The following is a 19,975-nucleotide window of genomic DNA, read 5'->3' as shown; positions in this document are numbered from 1 at the left end:
GCACCCTGCCACATCCTCAAGGCTAATTCCACAAACATCTACTTGTTCTTAATACAACAAACACCTGTTTTTGAACACCTGGCACCTGACCCAATACTGGGAACGAAACAGGAAGATGGGAACCACAAAGCACACACGAGCTGCCTGCAGACTGGACCCCAGCGGGGGGCTGCCAGGACAGGGGCACCCGGGTAGGGGCGGTGCCAGGCCTTGGGAGTGGGGTGGGGATGGAGGGGCTGGGGTCTGTGCTGGGGGCAGGGCTGCCCAGTGCCTGTGACCCGAGCTCCAGCCGGCACCCTCTGTCCACTCTCGGGAGGAGGTGTCCTGCCGGCCTGACTGCTCTCAACTCCCGAGCCTGGAACTCCAGCTCCGACCCTGCCTTGAGCTGCTCAACGCCCCCCACTCACCAACTAGGCAACCACCAACTGGAAGCCCGAGGGCGACATGCTGCGAGAGGCCCGGGCGGAGCCCCTGGAGGGCACGGCCTTCTGCAAGGGTCCCAGCACTGCCCCAGGTTCAGCCACTCGAGCAGCTGCTGAGGCATCCGGGACGCGGCAGGTCTGTGCCTGGGGCCAGAGGCTGGGACAGGGGCCCGCGGTGAGTGTCCGCGACGTCCACTTAGAGGGCAGCAGGGCTGCTGCTGCTCTGGATGAATGCCAGGCACGCCTAGATTCAATACAGTCTGCACATAAAACACGGGACACTAGAGCTACCTTTTGAGTTTAGATGCTCCCTGTGTGCTGGACGCACCAGCCCTGCACCCAGAAGGTCCCTGCAGACGGCGGAGGCCAGGGCCTGCCAGGTGCACGCCAGACACCCCAGGGTGGCGCTGACGGGCAAGTCTGGCTCTGTGGGCCCTGGCCTCTCCTGGTGCTCGCCACGCAGCGCCCCAGCCACACACGCGTATGTACACGTGCACACATGCCGCACGCACAAGCACTCGACTGCCTGGGAGGGCCCACTCTCCCACAACAGGTCTGGGGTGGAGGGGAAGCCAAAGGGCTGGCCGGCCTGGTCACCGGAGCGGGTTCGGGGCCGGTTCCCACAGGAGCGGCCCCAGGAGGCTGGGCTGTGCCGGGAGCAGCTGAAACATCATCATCAAAACCTCATTTAAAGTACTTCTTTTTTTATTGATTTCATTGAAAACAGAACAAGAAATGGTCTGAGCCAAAAGACTGCTCTTAAAACTGTCAAAAACATTTTAACAGAAAAAAATAAACATGACTGCATCATGAATGTTTTAGAAGAGTCGCACAAAACCCACTGTCACTGCACTAGTTACAGTTTTTAAAAAGATAGATGCCAAAAAAAAGGACGTGACCTGCCGAGCCATCACACAAAAGGTGACGGCGAATTTATTCGCACTACAAGACTAACATTTTAAAAAAAGTTTTTCCTGCATTTTATTCTAAAATCACTTTGTTCTCTTTGTACAGTTGATGGTTTACTTTATGTGGTGAGTAAAGATCACACCAGAATCAGCACCGTTGTTTGTGTTTTGTGTTTTTTTTTTTATTTTTTGTTTGTCCTAATGTTCAATAATGGTAGAAAATAAATCAGGTTATTCATCATCATAGCATGTGGCTTAAAAATCAACAGGAGGTGCCGGTGTCCCTCGGGCTGGCCGGGGCGGCCTCCAGTGCCCGCGGTGCCCCCAGGCCGCCGTCCGGCAGACTCGCCAGCGGAGGGCCGACACCCAGGCCGGGGCCAGGATTTCATTTAAAAAGTACACCGACCTTCTCCCTCAGGCCGCGGTGGTGGCGACAGCGTGGCAGCGGGGCGGCTTTGGCAGGCTCGCACCAGGGGAGGCGGTGCCGCCGATGTCCGGCCGACAGCATCTTCGTGGAGAACACTGCCAGAAGGAACCCCGGGCTGCAGCTGGGAACCACAAAAATCAGAGGGAGCAAGGAGGACCCTCAAAACAGCAAAGCCACGGCCAGACGCTCACGGAGCAGGGCTGGCGTGAGTCCAGTCTCGAGGCAGGCGGTGAGCCTGGAGCCGGCTCCCAGCCCTGTGCATGTGAGGCCGGGGATCCCAGGGGCGCCGGGCCCACCCCCCACCCTCAGGCCACCGGGTGGGGGGCCCCGAGGCGCCCGTCCGCACATCCTCCGGAGCCAGCGGCACAGCTCCAGTTCAGTGTCGCCTCAGCCTCCGTCTGCGGATCCCGTCCCTGTCCTCAAGCGCCAGGCGGACAGGATCTGACCCCAGCAAGGCAGCGGCAGCCGTGGCCTCATAGGGGGTCGGCAGCGCAGGAGGAGCTGGTGTCCGGCAGGCCGTGCTCCTGGTCCAGGGCCGAGCTGGCCGCCCGCTGCGCCAGGGCTGTGCTCGAGTGCCGGCACTTGGGGGAGCCACACTGGCAGCGGAACAGCTTGCCCTTGATGTCCCAGAAGCGGTCTCCATAGTCGAACCTGTGGGGAGAGAGCACCCGGCATGGAGGGCTGTGGAGACGGAGCTGCCCTCAGGCGGCCCCTGGCTGGGCAGGCCTCGGTCTCCCGGGGCCAGAGGGTGGCACCGACCAGCCGCACCCCTCACCAGGGTCCTGCACACCAAGGGCATGTGCTCGGCGGCCCCCACCTCGTCCACACAGAGCGTGTGTTCCTGGGAGTCACATCCAATCACGGCTGCTGGTGACCTGACAGGCAGCCCCCTAGGGAGGCGCCAACACTGGGACCAGGCCTTTCAGGACAAGCCCAAGGGTCCACGGGCCAGGCTGGGTCTGAGGCCCCCCAGCGCCTGTGCTCAGCCGGACTGGGTCCTGTCTCACGGGGGGGGCGAGAAAGATGCCCCAGACACAGCTGACAGCTGACCCCCCGGCCCTCGGGCTGCCGCTCGGACAACAAAGCTGCAAGCACCTTCCCTGGTTCAGACGTGGGCTGCACAGTGCGCAGCACCTGGCGAAGGCCTGAGGCTGGGCAGGGCAGGGCCGGAGCCGCCTGCGCTCTCCCAGGGGCTTCATCAAGGCAGATGAGCCACACGCTTGGGACCCCCAACTAGCGCCAGCACTGGACAGCTGAGAAGTAGCTTACTAAAGTCCAGCCTCCTGCTCAGAGCGGGGCAGGTGTGCCGTGAGAGCCCCTCTGTGTTGCTGACCTTACCGGGCGCCGGGGTGCCTCACGGGGGGTCCCTGCTCTGCCCTCAGCGGGAACTGTGGGGGCGGCAGGGCAGACACAGAGGGCAGGAGTCCCCAGTGCTGCACCCGGCTCCTCGCCTTCCTCCGTACAACCCTTGAGAGCACAGCAGCCGCCCGCGGCTCCCCAGCTGGATGGCACCGGGCTGCGAGCAGGGTCAGGCCCCGAGGCCGCGGGACGGAGCACAGGGCAGGATGATGGGCGCGTCCCTGCGGCTCCGGAGACCCAGGCGGGGGCGGGGAATCGGGCCGTGGCCTTGAGAGTGGGTGCGCAGCGTGTGCATCGCGGGGTAGCCACGGGCCCTCGCACATGCCGGCCTGAGGACCTACCCCAGCGGCTCGCCGGCCTCGATGGGGCGGGTGCTGAAGAGGGCGATGCGCGGGAACCGCAGGTCCTGGTGGGACACGAAGACGCGCACCGGGACCAGGTTCGGCTCGCAGTGGTGGTTGATGAAGCGGCTGACGTTGCCGTAGAAGCGCGCGTCTATGCAGTACACGTCCCCGTCCTGGAGGGCGACAGACAACACTCAGCACGCGGCAAGAAGGGGGCAAGAAACACACGAGAGCACTGCGCGGACGGCTGAGACCTGTGCTTGGTGTGGCCGAGGACACCCCCTCTGGAGAGGGCCAGGGGAGGCCGCCTCCCCAGATGCCGTCTCAGGGTGCCAGAGGTCACTGAGCCGCCCTCGTGACAGGTGCACGTCGACACGGGCCACGGGGGCCCCCAAAGCTGTCGTCAGGGAGAGCAGGGTGGAGAAGGCAGCGAGAGCCTGAGTGGACATCGGCGTGTCCACGGACAGGCGGAGCAGGCAGCACAGAGACAAGAGTGTCCCCTGCATGGCCCCTCGGGGGCTTCCTGTCTGGCTGGGCAAGTCAACCCAAGGGTGGGGTTGGGGAGGCCAGGCGCCCTGAGCCCCGGGGGCAGGAGCAGCGAGACCCCTCTGCCTCAGGAGCGCTGTCTGCTGTGGCTCCCCGAAAGCAGCTGGTGCGGGTGTGCAACAGACAAGCTTGTCCCGCTTGCATCGGGCAGCACAGGGGGCAGCCGCGGCACCGCTGGCACGACCACCACAGCAGGAGGGCCAGAGCCACTGCAGAGGCCCCATGCGAGGACGCGGGGGCCCGGGCTGACCTCCACAAGGGGACGAGGGAACAGCCTCGGAGTGAAGTGGGGCGACAGCGCCCAGCAGCTGCCCAGCTGTCAGCCTATGAGACCCCAAGGTGGGGGGCCAAGGCGGGACAGGCGCTCAGCAACAGCAGGAGACTGACCCGGAGGGAGAGAGAGAAGCCCGGAGAGCCGGCAGAGCCGCCGGGCGTATTGGGCGCACCCTGGCAGCTCACGTGCTCACGGGCGGTGGGCGCTGCAGGGACGCACAGTAGGCACAGACGCTCCGGGCTCAGGCCTCAGGCGCGCAGACTCTGCTTGTGGGAGCCAAAGGTCTGAGCGGAATCCACGGCTTCTACCGAATCCCACGTGCAGGGCCTACCCAACAGGCACACCGAAGGACATGTCACAGATTCTGGCCTCTGCCTACAGATGTGACACTGAGACGCCATCAGATGACGCCCCAGGCCCACAGGAAGTGACCCGAAAAGTGGAAACAATGCAAATGCAGACGCCTGCCAGCACTGCAGAGAGGACAGAGGAGAGGACCTGCTGGGCCTCGCTGGGGCCCACTCGGCACCCGGGTACCCCTGGCCCGGACACAAGAGGAGAAGAGAGGAGAGCAGGCAATTCCCCCAGAGAAAGGGCCAGCGAGGGGCCAGCCACTCCGATGCAGACTGACAGCAGCCAGACAGACAGAAGACGGAGCACGGGCAGCTCTTGCCCTGAGAGGAAAAGTGTGGCCCAAACCAAGGGGCAGCTGGAGAGAAGCAGCAGCTCCGTCCACACGAGGCAGCACCGTCGTGTCCAGGCTGCAATCCAGAAAGACTCGACACCCAAGGAGCCGCGGAAACTGAAAATCAACCATGCCCAACCTGAGAGGCTGGAAGTAAGGCAGCTCTGACGGCCAGCGCGTGAAGGAGCTCAGCACAGTTCAGGCGGGGGAGCCAGCAAAGAAGGAGAAGCCGTAAGAAAGAGTCAGGTGGAAATCCTAAGTTGAAAAAAATACTTTCTAAAATAAAAAACCTTACTGGCGGAGAAAAGAGTAAGTGAACTTGAAGACACATCAACAGAAAGTATCCAAGGTGAAAAAAAGAAATAAGATTAAAAAAATGAACAGAGCCTCAGGGACCCGCTTGATGACAACAAACGGCCAAACAAAAGTCCCCGGTGTGCTGGACGTCCCGAGACACTGTCAGCGAGCGGCAGCAAGGGCTGGGGACAGGCCCCAGGGCGAGCAGCACCTGTGTGCTGAGGAAAGCTGATCTTGAAGACGTCCTGCAGGTGAGAAATGGACTGGGCACATATACACTATCCCACCTTCTGTGTGACAAAGGAGAGGAAATAAGACACTTTATACATACTGTGCTCCTGTGTTCCCACTATACTGAAACAATGGCAAAAGCAAGTCTTTCTTTATAGTTTTTACTTTGAAAGCATGTTGTACCGGTTTGGATGTATTATGTCCCCCAAAACGCCATGTTCTGTGATGCAATCTTGTGCGGGCAGAGGCACTAGTGTTGATTAGGTTGGAACCTATTGATTTGGGTTTGTCCATGGAGATGTGACTCAATCAACTGTGAGCGAAACATCTGATTGGATAATTTCCATGGAGGTGTTACCCCGCCCATTCAGGATGGGTCTTGATTTAATCACCAGAGTCCTATAAAAGAGCTCACAAATGGAAAGAGCTCAGAGCAGCTGAGAGAGACATTTTGGAGACGGCCACTGAACGCAGACTTTTGCTGACGCTTTGGAGATTCTAGCCCAGAGTTTGCTCTGGAGAAGCTAAGAGAGGACAAAACACCCCAAGAGCCACATTTTGAAGAACACGCAGGAGCTGAGAGAGGAGCTAGAACACAACCCAGGATCAGCAGATGCCAGCCACATGCGTTCCTGGCTAAGAGAGGTTTTCCAGATGCCCTTGGCCTTCCTTTGGTGAAGGTATGCTCGTGCCGATGCCTTAATTTGGACATTTTCATGGCCTTCAGACTGTAAATTTGTAACCAAAAAAGCCCCCTTTCTAAAGGCCAATCCATTTCTGGTATTTTGCATAATGGCAGCATTAGCAAAGTGGAACACATGTGAATATTTTCTATAACCAAAAAGTAAAATTAAGTTTGAAAAAAAATCCCAAAACTGAAAATGAACTAAAGCAAAAACATCTTAAATGCTACACAAAGGATACAGTGGTATTAACCGTTTCTCGTGACATCAGCAGTGTTACTGGGAACCACTTATCGTCTGTCACAGGACAGAAAATTAAAGCTGTTAATGTAGTTAGGAAACGAGTTTCACTGAAAGAAATACAGGTATAAAATCCAAGCACTGGGTAAAAACTATAACGATCAATTTGAATTTATTAACATGAGCACATTTTTAAAACTTCATTTATTTCCAGGCTCTGTCCTCTGCAAAGTGGTCTTGAGCTGATGGCACGGCTGCTGCCCCAGTGGCAGCTGAAAGTCGCTCTCCACTAAAAGGAACAAGGTGTCTGGAGAGATGGCAAATTCCAAGTCGGGGCAGGGATGCAGGGCAGGGAACGTGGGGCGGGAAGCACAGCAGCTGGAGGAGCCGGTGTGACCGCGCATCACAAAGGAGAGTGACCGCAGCTGGCCAAGCACACCAAGTTTCAGAAAAGCCATGAGCCGACAACGACAGTCAAAACAGAAAAAAAGAAAAAGACCAAAATTTCTTTGCCACCATTGAAAATAACTTTTGTTCCACTGCCTTGCTCTGAAAATTGGTAACTAAAGAGACAGGATGAAGCATTTCTTCTGCCTTCCCAGAAGAATTTCCGTTAACAGATGTGGAAGGCATGACAGCGAGAGAAAATTCCCTCTGTCCCCTGGTGAGACACGACTCGGGGAGCCAGGCCCTCACCCCGTGTCGAGGTCGCTGCTGACGGGTGGCCCCTGGAAAGCACACACTCCAGCGAAGGGATCTCGCCAAAGGAGCTTCCGCTGGCCGCCACAGCACTGGCCCTCACTTCCAGCCCGCGGGCACTCCAACAAAGCCAAGAGACTCCTACGGGACAGCTGGCCCTTCAACAGCGGTGGTCATTAAAAGAGAAGCGGGGTGGGGGTGGGGGGGAGCACTACTCTGAGCAAAATAAAAAAGGCTCAGTCCTTGGTTTATTCCAGGGTGAGCACACCAATGGTAAGACACTCCTCGAAAACGGGAAGCCTGAACCTAAACTGATGTGGTGAGTGTTCATCTTGTTGGGTGTGATGCTGTAAAAAGTTTAGGGCCCAGCCACGAAGTTAGCGGGTACAGTCCCCGTGACCATCCTTACTCCAGGTCAGGGGTTCCCAAAACCACCCTCAGGCTCAACAGTTCACTAAACAACTCGCTGGAGGCTGTTACCCCACGGCTACAGGCACTACAGGGGAAGGAGGGAGACTAAACTCAGCTGAAGGAGGTGGCGGCCGGGGCAGGCTGTGGATGTCCCGCAAGCAGGCCCCCGTGGGCTGGGACATGCGGCCCTGCGAGCATCCCCATGTGGCAGTGCCCGCAGCTCTGCGTCCCCCGTCCCCAGGCCCCGCCCGGAAGCCCCCTGTCCTTCTGCAGCAGGACCCCAAGCAGATGAGACATGCGCCAGACAGGACGGTCCCAGAGGCCGAGGGCAAAGTCAAATTCCTCAGGATCATGACAAGGACACTGGTTGCTCATTATTTACAGGCACACCCCGGAACAGTCAGGGGTGAGCTGCGCTGTAACTAACTGGAAACGCTGCACCCTGCAGCCCAGCGTGCAGACGGTGCTGGCGACTGCTAAACTGAGGGGAGGAGCTAAGGTGCAGATTCTACTCCTATTTTTCTATGCATGAAAAGTTTCACAGTAAAAATAAACATGAAATTTCCCATAAAGGCAAGAAAAAGGAACAGTCGAAGGAAATGGCAGAGGTGAGACGCATCTTTAACCGAAGGCGAGAACAACGTCCTCAAACCGCGGAAGGACGGCTGGAGGAGGAAGAGTGGGGACGGGCTGCTGCTCTGCAAAGTGGTGAGAAGACCCTTGCAGGGCGGGGACAAGGACCCCGGGGGAAGGCGGACACCCCTCTGGAGGTCTCCAATGAGCCACTGTCGCTGCGCGCAGCAGCTGCAGGCCGTGCACCCCCCACCCCACCCACACCCCTCACTGGAGCAGCCGGGGAGGTGCCGCAGGAGTGGCTGGCCGGGCCCAGCTCCCCTGCTGCCTCCTCTTGGGCCCGGGCTGCATCCAGGAAGACTGCCAGGTGGCGGCGAGTTTCTGGGCAGGTGGCCTGACCTTGTCGTTTTTCCGTCTCCACCACACCATCAAGGGACCAGCAATCAATTCATAAAAATTCAGAACTTTTGAGCTGGGAACTTTAAAAATGACCTAGCCTGGTTGTTTTTGAATAATGCCCTCTTCCACCAAAGAAACTCCAGTCTTGTTGACACAGAACCACATTCAAAGGTGAAAGTAAAGACTTTTTTCAACAAATGGTGCTGGAATAACTGTATATTCATGTGGACAAAAATGAACTTTGACCCTAATCTCAAACCATACCCAAAAGTTACCTCAAAATGGATCACAAACCTAAACAATAAGCTAAAAATATGAAACTTCCAAAAAATACAGGAAAAGATCTTCCCAGTCGTGGGGAGCAAGGACTTCTCGAGACAGAAAGCACCGAACACAAACAGCGACTGCCCCCCGAGAGACATCACCACACATCAGAAAGAGCTCCCACAGCTCAGCCAGACGGCAAACACTGTGATTAAAAGAGGGGGCAGAGGTCAGCAGCGTAAGATGGCAGCATAGAGAGGAGTGGGAGCTAAGTACTTCCCCTGGAACAACTAAAAAAAACCAGAAACAACTAGTAAATAATCCAGAATAACTGCAGGGGGACAGACGTGACCGTCCACTCATCATACAATAACCTGAACTGGGAGGAATGCCCGAGATCACAGCACAAAATCTGTAAGTAAAACCTGCGATCCAAATCAGGAGACCCCTCCCCGATAGCCCGAGCTGCGGAGCCTCGTGGTGCCAGAGAGAAGCTCTCTCCCAGCAAGTGAATATAGCTCAGCTGAGCTCCCACTGGGGTTTTAAGTAGCGAGTGTGAACTGCTCACTACGAGATACGAATCCCCAACAAGTAGACAGAGGCTTTGGGTGACGACTGACCTCGGAGAGCCGGAGGGTTGCCTCGGACTAGCTCTGTTCCCTTTTCTACTCAGTGGAGAAAGCCTCGGCCATTTTCAGTTCCCAGTTCTGTGACCCAGACAAGGGTGTAGCACAGGCAGACAGAGACCACTGAAATGCTAATGACCTCCCCCTAGGGCGTCTATCTTCTCTAAGAGGAAAGGGGTAGGGCCCAGCTCTGCTACTTGCCTTCCATTCAGAACTTACACCAGGCAAGAATTACAGGCTAATCTTTGCATCAGGCTGGGAGCACCCCTGCACGGCCCAGCGACCCAGGGCTTCCCTTGAGGGATGACGCGCACTAGTGACGTAGCACAGCCTTCCCTCAGCAGAGGTCCCGGAAGATCACAGCTGAGAAGGGAGGCCTGCTTGGAAAACCCAGGAACACTACGTCAGTGCTGGTGGTTTGTGGGTCAGCAACAGGGAAAATCTGGGGCAAAACTGAAATGAAGGCTTAGACTTTTGCAACAGCCTTGAATCTCTGGGAACACCTGGGAGGTCTGAATATTAAAGCTGCCCTGCCTCCCTAGCCACCAGGACACACGCCCCACATTCAGGGCAGTCAACTCCAACAACAAACCCAAACTGAGTTCACCAGCTGAACCCCACAAAAATCATTTCCCCACACACCACAGAGACAGAGTTGGGGAGAACTGACTTGAGGGGTAAAGGTGACTCACAGACTCCATCTGCTGGGTAGTTAGAGAAACTGTACATCACCAAACTGTGTTTCTGAAAAATTAGACAGGTATTTTTTTTTTTTTACAACTTGAAAGAACCCTGTCGAGCAGAGCAAATGCCAAGAGGCCAAAAACAACAGAAAATCTCAATGCATATGATAAAACCAGAAGATATGGAGAACCCGATCCCAAACACACAAATCAAGTTATCAGAAGAGACAAAGCACCTCGCACAATTAATCAAAGAACTACAATCGAGGAATGAAAACATGGCAAAGGATTTAAAGGACATCAAGAAGACCCTGGCCCAGGATATAAGCGACATAAAGAAGACCCTAGAAGAGCATAAAGAAGACATTGCAAAAGTAAATAAAAAAATAGAAGATCTTACGGAAATAAAAGAAACTGTTGGCCAAATTAAAAAGACTCTGGATATTCACAATACAAGACTAGAGGAAGCTGAACAATATCTCAGTGTCCTAGAAGTCCACAGAATAGAAAATGAAAGAACAAAAGAAAGAATGGAGAAAAAAAATCAAAAAAATCGAAATGAATCTCAGGGAAACGATAGATAAAATAAAATGTCCAAACTTAAGACTCACTGGTGCCCCAGAAGGGGAAGAGAAGGGTAAAGGTCTAGAAAGAGTATTCAAAGAAATTCTTGGGGAAAATTTCCCAAACCTTCTACACAATATAAATACACAAAGCATAAATGCCCAGCAAACTCCAAATAGAATAAATCCAAATAAACCCACTACAAGACATATTCTGATCAGACTCAAATACTGAAGAGAAGGAGCAAGTTCTGAAAACAGCAAGAGAAAAGCAATTCACCACATACAAAGGAAACAACATAAGACTAAGTAGTGACTACTCAGTGGCCACTATGGAGGCAAGAAGGCAGTGGCATGGCATATTTAAAATTCTGAGAGAGAAAAATTTCCAACCAAGAATACTTTATCCAGCAAAACTCTCCTTCAAATTTGAGGGAGAGCTTAAATTTTTCACAGACAAACAAATGCTGAGAGACTTTGCCAATAAAAGACCTGCCCTACTTCAGATTCTAAAGGGAGCCTTACCAACAGAGAAACAAAGAAAGGAGAGAGAGATATAGAGAATTTTAACAGACATATATAGTACCTTACATCCCAAAGCACCAGGACACTCATTTTTCTCTAGTGATCATGGATCTTTCTCCAGAAGGGACCATAAGCTGGGACATAAAACAAGCCTCAAGAAATTAAAAAAAAAAAAAAAAAATTTGAATATACTCAAAGCACATTCTCCAACCACAATGGAATACAAATAGAAGTCAATAATTTTTGAACTGTAACTCCACTATTTACTTCCTACATGATATAAAATACACAAACTCTAATAAAAAAAAGAAAAAAAAAAAAAGAAGAGTGGGCAAAGGACTTGAACAGACATTTTCCCGGAGTATACACAAATGGCCAAAAAGCAGAAGAAAAGATACCCAGTCACCAAGAAAATGCAAGTTAGAATCATAATGTTTGGAATTCTCATTTATCATTGGTGGGAATGTATAAGGGCCAGAACCGCTTTGGAAACTGCTGGGCAGCTTCTTATGAAGTTAAATATATGCTCACCACGCGACAGCACCACGAGTGTGATCCCCTAGGAGAAAGGAAGATGACCTACAAAAGGTGAGATCTGAAACTTCACACAGGCGCACTCCTAACGCAAGCCCTGGACCCGACGCCAGTGTTTCCTGACAGGAAAGCGGACGTGGCCAACTGGGCACGGGGCCTGCTCAGCAATCGAAGGAGCCGAGGCCCAGGCCTCAGCAGAGCCGGACACAAAGCAGCACACGCCGAGCAGCTCCCCAGAAGGGCAGAAGGCGAGCCGGGCCTGCTGGGCTTAGGGAACTCTGTGGGGATCTGGAAATGTTCCACAGCTTGGTTGTGGTGCTGAGTACACTGGCATACGCACTTCCCAGAGCTAAAACCAAACACTTAAAAATTTGTCTTCTTGTATGTAAATTAATCTCAATAAAGTTGATCTAGAAAGAAAAAATACATATCGAAAACCTAAGGGGAAAATCTAACAATATACAAGATCACACCAGAGAAAATCGAATCCCTACAGGGTTTCGTGCAGAACTTAAACTGATTTTAAGCTTCACGGAAACTGCCAGGGGCCAAGAAGCTCAAGACACTCCACGGAGCAAGTGGACGAGCGGACAAGAGCTGCAGCGACCGTGGCACAGCGGGCACTGGAGACGCGGGCCCGAGGCGCCGCAGGGCCCAGGCGCACAGTGCTCCCTGTGGAAACCTCAGCACACACACCAAAAGGACTGCAGAACTAATGATGGAGGCAGACAAACTTCTGGAGGAACACAGAGGTGACTGTGGGTTTCAAAAAAAATTACTTAGGACATTTAAAAAAACCACTACGTGTACAGAAAGAAGACTGAAAAAGTGGTGCACAATAAAAAGAAATTAAGTCCATCAAACACATCTTTAAGAGGTAAAAAAAAGCAGCATGGTGGGAAGGTGGTTCCACCACAACTATAGAATAGGCAGAAACCGTTTATATATCAACTATTTCAAACTCTAGAGTGCAGGGAGGAGCAGAAGGGAGAGGCTGGTAAATCCATGGTAAGTATCAGTAAATCCTCTCTCCCTGCAGCACTCACCATCACCTAGCCCTGCTCTCCTGGCAGGAAGCAGTGGGGTCCGGCCCCTGGCATGGCTTGCTGGTGCCAGAAAGGGGCATAAAAATCCACTACCCCCAGACCTGGGGTGGGCCTGGCGCTGACCACAGCTTCTGATGGGTGGTTTTGGACGGCTGCTGGCCTGGCTCTGAGAGAGCCCTGGACAAAGGTGGTGGGAGAGATTTAGAGAGAGCACACTTTCTCAGAGCCGCAGAGGACGTTTATTTGAAGGGCTGCATTTGCTCAGCAAATGGGGACGTTGTGAAAGAAGCTCCTGGCACGCTCCCGGCCCCTCCCTTGGTGGGTCCCTGGTCCTGGTTTGGCTGGGAGAGACTGACTTGGGAAACTCCTCCCCAATGTGCCCCCTTCCCAGAAGTCGCCATCCAGGCGAAAGCAGCTTGGGACCAAGAAAGCAAAGTAAAAAGCTGAGGAGGACAGCTAGGGGAGAGGCTCACCTGCAGACCCAGGGAGCAGAAGAAGGGCTGTCTCTGGGAAGCAGAGTGGGTGTCAAACTGCTGGACACAGGGGAGCTCCTAAGGCCACCATCAAGCCTGAGCCCAGCACAAGGGAGACCCAGCCAAGATAGGTCCTGCACTCCACAGTCACCTAAGGCTGACCTCCCAGGCGGGGCTGTCACATCACCAGCTGGTTACACAACCAGGGAACAGATATTACAGGGAACAAATCCCAGAGATAACATTTTAAAATATTAAAACGGGCAGTGAACAAGAACAAAAGATTACAAGGCAAAGAAAGAAACAGGAAGTGATGACTCGTCCAAAGAAAGAGGATAAAAAACATTAGCGAAGACCAGACTGTGGACACACCAAACAAAGCCTTTAAAACACTCAAGGAAATGGTGGGAAATACAGAGAAAGAACCAGAGGACATCAGGGAAAAAAATGAATAAAAATTATGAGAATCTCAATAAAGAAAAAGAAATTTTAAAAAGGAACCAAACAAAATCACTGGAGTTGAAAACCACAACTACAATGAAAAATTCCCAAGAGAGATTCAAGAGACGACTGTAACAGGCAGAAGAAAGAACTGAAGAACTCAAAGACAAGACACTTGGAATGAGTCAGGCTGAGGCACAGAAAGAAAAAACAATTGCAAAAACAGAAAATAGCCTAAGACACCTCTGGGACACCATCAAGCACAACAATATATGCATTATGGGAGTCCCAGAAGGAGAAGAGGGAGAGAAAGGGGCAGAAGGAATAATCAAAGAAATAATGACAGAGAACTCCCCAAATTTAGCAAAAGACGTGAATATGCACAGCCAAGAAGTCCAGAGAACACCAAAGAGGAGAAACTTGAAAAAAAATACACCCCGTCATTTATTGATCATACTATCAAATGCAAAGGATAAGGAGAGAGTTCTGAAAGCTGCAAAAGAAAAGGAATGTGTTATGTACAAGGGAGTCCCAATTAGAAACCATGGAGGCAAGGTGACAGTGGGTTTAAATACTTAAACTGTTGAAAGAAAACAACTGTCAACCAAGAATTTTATATCTAATGAGACTTTGTTTCAAAAATGCAGGAGAGGAGAGCCTAAGATGGCGGGTAGGTGAGACATGGCAAAAAAAAACACCACCGTGAAAAATACTAGATAAAAACCAGAAAGTGACCCAGAACACCAGTTCCAGCGATGCATCAGCTGGACAAGGTCTGCTAAATCCACAGGGACTGTGCATTTGATGAAACTGGGAGTTTGCATTCAGAAATAAGTGAGTGAGCCGGCAGAAAGTCCAGCAGCCGCACTGCGGTGTGAGGAAACTGTGGGTTGGCATTTGGAGATGGACTAGTTGTTTTAAAAAAAACAAAAAAACCCGGGAGCGGCTGCGGATACAATGGGGAGAACCACACAGTGAAGCATGGCAGGAGCAGGCTGCAGCCAGCGCCTCAGTGCCTGGCATGGAGGATAGCCCTTCCCACACCTGCTGCAGATTGTCTCAGGGCCAGGAGAGCAGAGGGGGGCCAAAAGGAGAAAGAAACCGCGCCCCTAGCAGCCATCTCCCTGGCGGGCTGGGAACACTCCTGCCCGGGCCTGGAGCTATAGCCCAGAGCTGCGCTCAGAAACCCACTGTGACGGAGTCTTTCCTGCGGCACCGCACACATGCCACAATATCGGCCATGGACAATGTCCTTTAATGCGCCCACAGCTAATTGTCCCGGAGCTGGGAAGGCGGAGCTGTGAGAAAAGGGGGAAATTAACACGCCCCATTCAACCATCTTTACAGCAGGCTGGGAACACCCCTGCATGGCCCAGCGGCCCAGGACTTCCCTGGAGGGCCGGCGCGCACTTGTGACGTGGTGCAGCCTTTCCACAGCAGGGGTCCTGGAAAAGCACAGCTGGGAAGAGGGACCCGCTCGGAAATCCCAGGGACCCTACACCAATACCAAGGACCTGTGGGTCAGCGACAGAGACAATCTGTGGCAAGACTGAAATGAAGGCTTAGACTCTTGCAACAGCCTTGAATCTCTGGGAACACCTGGGAGGTTTGATTATTAAAGCTGCCGTGCCTCCCTAACCACTCAGACACACGCCACACATTCAGGGCAGACAGCACCAACAACACACCCAAATTTAGTGCATCAATTGAACCCCACAAGAATCAGATCCCGACACACCACAAAGACAAAGTTGGGGAGAACTGACTTGAGGGGAATAGGTGACTCGTGGACGCCATCTGCTGGTTAGTTAAAGAAAGTGTATGCCACCAAACTGTAGTTCTGGCAAAATAGAGATCAAGTAAAGCAAACACCAAGAGGCCAAAAACAACAGAAAATCTTAATGCATATGATAAAACCACACGATATGGAGGACCCAAACCCAAACACCCAAATCAAAAGATCAGAAGAGACAGTACTTGGCACAATTAATCAAAGAATGAAAGACAAACAATGAGAGCATGGCACAGGATATAAAGGACATAAAGAAGACCCTAGAAGAGCATAAAGAAGAAATTGCAAGAGTAAATAAAAAAATAGAAGATCTTATGGAAATTAAAGAAACTGTAGGCCAAATTAAAAAGACTCTGGATACTCATAGTACAAGATTAGAGGAAGCTGAACAATGACACAGCCTCCTCGAGGTCCACAGAATGAAAAATGAAAGAAAAGAAAGAATGGGGAAAAAATAAAAAAAAAATTGAAATGGATCTCAGGGATATGATAGGTAAAATAAAACGGCCAAATTTAAGGCTCATTGGTGTCCCACAAGGGGAAGAGAAGGGTAAAGGTCTAGAAAGAGTATTCAAAGAAATTCTTGGGGAAAATTTCCCAAACCTTCTACACAATATAAATACACAAAGCATAAATGCCCAGTGAACTCCAAATAGAATAAATCCAAATAAACCCACTACAAGACATATTTTGATCAGACTCTCAAATACTGAAGAGAAGGAGTAAGTTCTGAAAGCAGCAAGAGAAAAGCAACTCACCACATACAAAGGGAACAGCATAAGACTAAGTAGTGACTACCCAGTGGCCACTATGGAGGCGAGAAGGCAGTGGCATGACATATTTAAAATTCTGAGAGAGAAAAATTTCCAACCAAGAATACTTTATCCAGCAAAACTCTCCTTCAAATTTGAGGGAGAGCTTAAATTTTTCACAGACAAACAAATACTGAGAGAATTTGCCAACAAGAGACCTGTCCTACTGGAGATACTAAAGGGAGCCCTACAAACAGAGAAACAAAGAAAGGAGAGAGAAACATGGAGAAAGGTTCAGTATTAAAGAGATTCAGTATGGGTACATTAAAGGATATTAATAGAGAGAGGGAAAAAATATATATGACAAACATAAACCAAAGGATAAGATGGCTGATTCAAGAAATACCTTCACGGTTATAACACTGAATGTAAATGGATTAAACTCCACAATTAAAAGATACAGATTGGCAGAATGGATAAAAAAAAAAAAACATCAATATGTTGCATACAAGAGACTCATCTTAGACACAGGGACACAAATTGAAAATGAAAGGATGGAAAAAAATATTTCATGCAAAAAAAAAAAAAAAACAAAACTACAGCCCAAAGCAAACAGGCATAGCAATATTAATCTCAGATAAAATAGACTTTAAATGCAAGGATATTATGAGAGACAAAGAAGGCCACTACATACTAATAAAAGGGGCAATGCAACAAGAAAAAATAACAATCATAAATGTTTATGCACCCAATCAAGGTGCCACAAAATACATGAGACAAACACTGGCAAAACTAAAGGAAGCAATTGATATTTCCACAATAATTGTGGGAGACTTCAACACATCACTCTCTCCTATATATAGATCAACCAGACACAAGACCAATAAAGAAACTGAAAACCTAAACAATCTGATAAATGAATTGGATTTAACAGACATATATAGAACATTACATCCCAAATCACCAGGATACACATTCTTCTCTAGTGCTCACGGAACTTTCTCCAGAATAGATCATATGCTGGGACATAAAACAAGCCTCAATAAATTTAAAAAAATTGAAATTATTCAAAGCACATTCTCTGACCACAATGGAAAACAATTAGAAGTCAATAACCATCAGAGACTTAGAAAAGTCACAAATACCTGGAGGTTAAACAACATGCTCCTGAACAATCAGTGGGTTAAAGAAGCAGCAGCAAGAGAAACTGCTAAATATATGGAGACAAATGAAAATGAGAACACAACATACCAAAACCTATGGGATGCAGCAAAAGCAGTACTGAGGGGGAAATTTATAGCACTAAATGCATATATTAAAAAGGAAGAAAGAGCCAAAATCAAAGAACCAATGGAACAACTGAAGAAGATAGAAAATGAACAGCAAACCAATCCTAAACCAAGTAGAAGAAAAGAAATAAAAAGGATTAAAGCAGAAATAAATGACATAGAGAACAAAAAAAACAACAGAGAGGACAAATAACACCAAAAGTTGTTTCTTTGAGAAGAGCAACAAGATTGAGAAGCCCCTAGCTAGACTGACAAAATTAAAAAAAAAAAAACAAACAATGAATTAGAAACAATGAATTAGAAAGGTGACATTACTGCGGATCCCGAAGAAATTAAAAAAGTATAAGAGGATACTATGAACAACTGTATCCCAACAAACTGGATAATGTAGAGGAAATGGGCAATTTCCTGGAAACATATGAACAACCTAGACTGACCAGAGAAGAAACAGAAGACCTCAACCAACCAATCACAAGCAAAGAGATCCAATCAGTCATCAAAAAGCTTCCCACAAATAAATGCCCAGGGCCGGATGGCTTCACAGGGGAATTCTAACAAACTTTCCAAAAAGAACTGACACCAATCTTACCTAACTGTTTGAAAACATCGAAGAAAATGGAACACTACCTAACTCATCTTATGAAGCTAACATCAATCTAATACCAAAACCAGGCAAAGATGCCACAAAAAAGGAAAACTACCAGCCAATCTCCCTAATGAACATAGATGCAAAAATCCTCAACAAAATACTTGCAAATCGAATCCAAAGACACATTAAAAAAATCATACACTATGACCAAGTGGGGTTCATTCCAGGCATGCAAGGATGGTTCAACATAAGAAAATCAATCAATGTATTACAACACATTAACAAGTCAAAAGGGAAGAATCAAATGATCACCTCAATAGATGCTGAAAAAGCATTCGACAAAATCCAACATCCGTTTTTGATAAAAACACTTCAAAAGGTAGGAATTGAAGGAAACTTCCTCAACATGATAAAGAGCATATATGAAAAACCCACAGCCAGCATAGTACTCAATGGTGAGAGACTGAAAGCCTTCCCTCTAAGATCAGGAACAAGACAAGGATGCCCGCTATCACCACTGTTATTCAACATTGTGCTGGAAGTGCTAGCCAGGGCAATCCGGCAAGACAAAGAAATAAAAGGCATCCAAATTGGAAAGGAAGAAGTAAAACTGTCATTGTTTGTGGATGATATGTTCTTATATCTGGAAAACCCTGAGAAATCGACAATACAGCAAAGTAGTGGGATACAAGATTAATGCACATAAGTCAGTAATGTTTCTATATGCTAGAAATGAACAAACTGAGGAGACACTCAAGAAAAAGACACCATTTTCAATAGCAACTAAAAAAATCAATACCTAGGAATAAACTTAACCAAAGATGTAAAAGACCTATACAAAGAAAACTACATAACTCTACTAAAAGAAATAGAAGGGGACCTTAAAAGGTGGAAAAATATTCCATGTTCATGGATAGGAAGGCTAAATGTCATTAAGATGTCAATTCTACCCAAACGCACCTACAGATTCAATGCAATCCCAATCAAAATTCCAACAACCTACTTTGCAGACTTGGAAAAGCTAGTAATCAAATTCATTTGGAAAGGGAAGATGCCTCGAATTGCTAAAGACACTAAAAAAGAAAAACAAAGTGGGAGGACTTACACTCCCTGACTTTGAAGTTTATTATAAAGCCACAGTTGTCAAAACAGTATGGTATTGGCACAAAGACAGACATATTGATCAATGGAATCAAATTGAGAATTCATAGACAGACCCCCAAATCTATGGCCGACTGATCTTGGATAAGGCCCCCAAAGTCACTGAACTGGGTCATAATGGTCTTTTCAACAAATGGAGCTGGGAGAGTTGGATATCCATATCCAAAAGAATGAAAGAGGAGCCCTACCATCACACCCTACATAAAAATTAACTCAAAATGGATCAAAGATCTCAATATAAAAGAAAGTACCATAAAACTCCTAGAAGATAATGTAGGGAAACATCTTCAAGACCTTGTGTTAGGTGGCCACTTCCTAGACTTTACACACAAAGCACAAGCAACAAAAGAAAAAATAGATAAATGGGAATTCCTCAAGCTTAGAAGTCTCTGTACCTCAAAGGAATTTGTCAAAAACGTAAAGAGGCAGCCAACTCAATGGGAAAAAATTTTTGGAAACCATGTTATCTGTCAAAAGACTGACTATCTTGCATATATAAAGAAATCCTACAACTCAAATGACTAGTACAGACAGCCCAATTACAAAATGGGCAAAAGATATGAAAAGACAGTTCTCTGAAGGGGAAATACAAATGGCCAAGAAACACATGAAAAAATGTTCAGCTTCACTAGCTATTAGAGAGATGCAAATTAAGACCACAATGAGATAGCATCTCACACCAATTAGAATGGCTGCCATTAAACAAACAGGAAACTACAAATGCTGGAAAGGATGTGGA

At 49.3% G+C, this 19,975-nt stretch overlaps 1 protein-coding gene across 7 annotated transcripts in view; it reads right to left on the bottom strand.

The window, feature by feature from the left end:
• Positions 1–1,109: 1,109 nt before the first annotated feature.
• Positions 1,110–19,975, bottom strand: part of EHMT1 (euchromatic histone lysine methyltransferase 1) — a 300,279-nt gene continuing 281,413 nt past the window's right edge. For all 7 annotated transcript variants that reach the window (XM_037797144.1, XM_037797146.1, XM_037797149.1 and 4 more), the window contains 2 exons: positions 3,458–3,633; positions 1,110–2,408 (listed from right to left, as the gene is read on the bottom strand). In XM_037797144.1, the coding sequence (XP_037653072.1) occupies positions 2,231–2,408; positions 3,458–3,633 (354 nt within the window). In that variant the 3' untranslated portion in view covers positions 1,110–2,230. The remainder of the gene's footprint in view (positions 2,409–3,457; positions 3,634–19,975) is intronic.

The sequence above is a fragment of the Choloepus didactylus genome, chromosome 10 (assembly GCF_015220235.1).
Source record: "Choloepus didactylus isolate mChoDid1 chromosome 10, mChoDid1.pri, whole genome shotgun sequence".
NCBI classification, from domain to species: domain Eukaryota; kingdom Metazoa; phylum Chordata; class Mammalia; order Pilosa; family Megalonychidae; genus Choloepus; species Choloepus didactylus.
The sequence above is the reverse complement of the archived record's forward strand: the minus strand, read 5'-3'. Positions and strand labels throughout refer to the sequence as shown.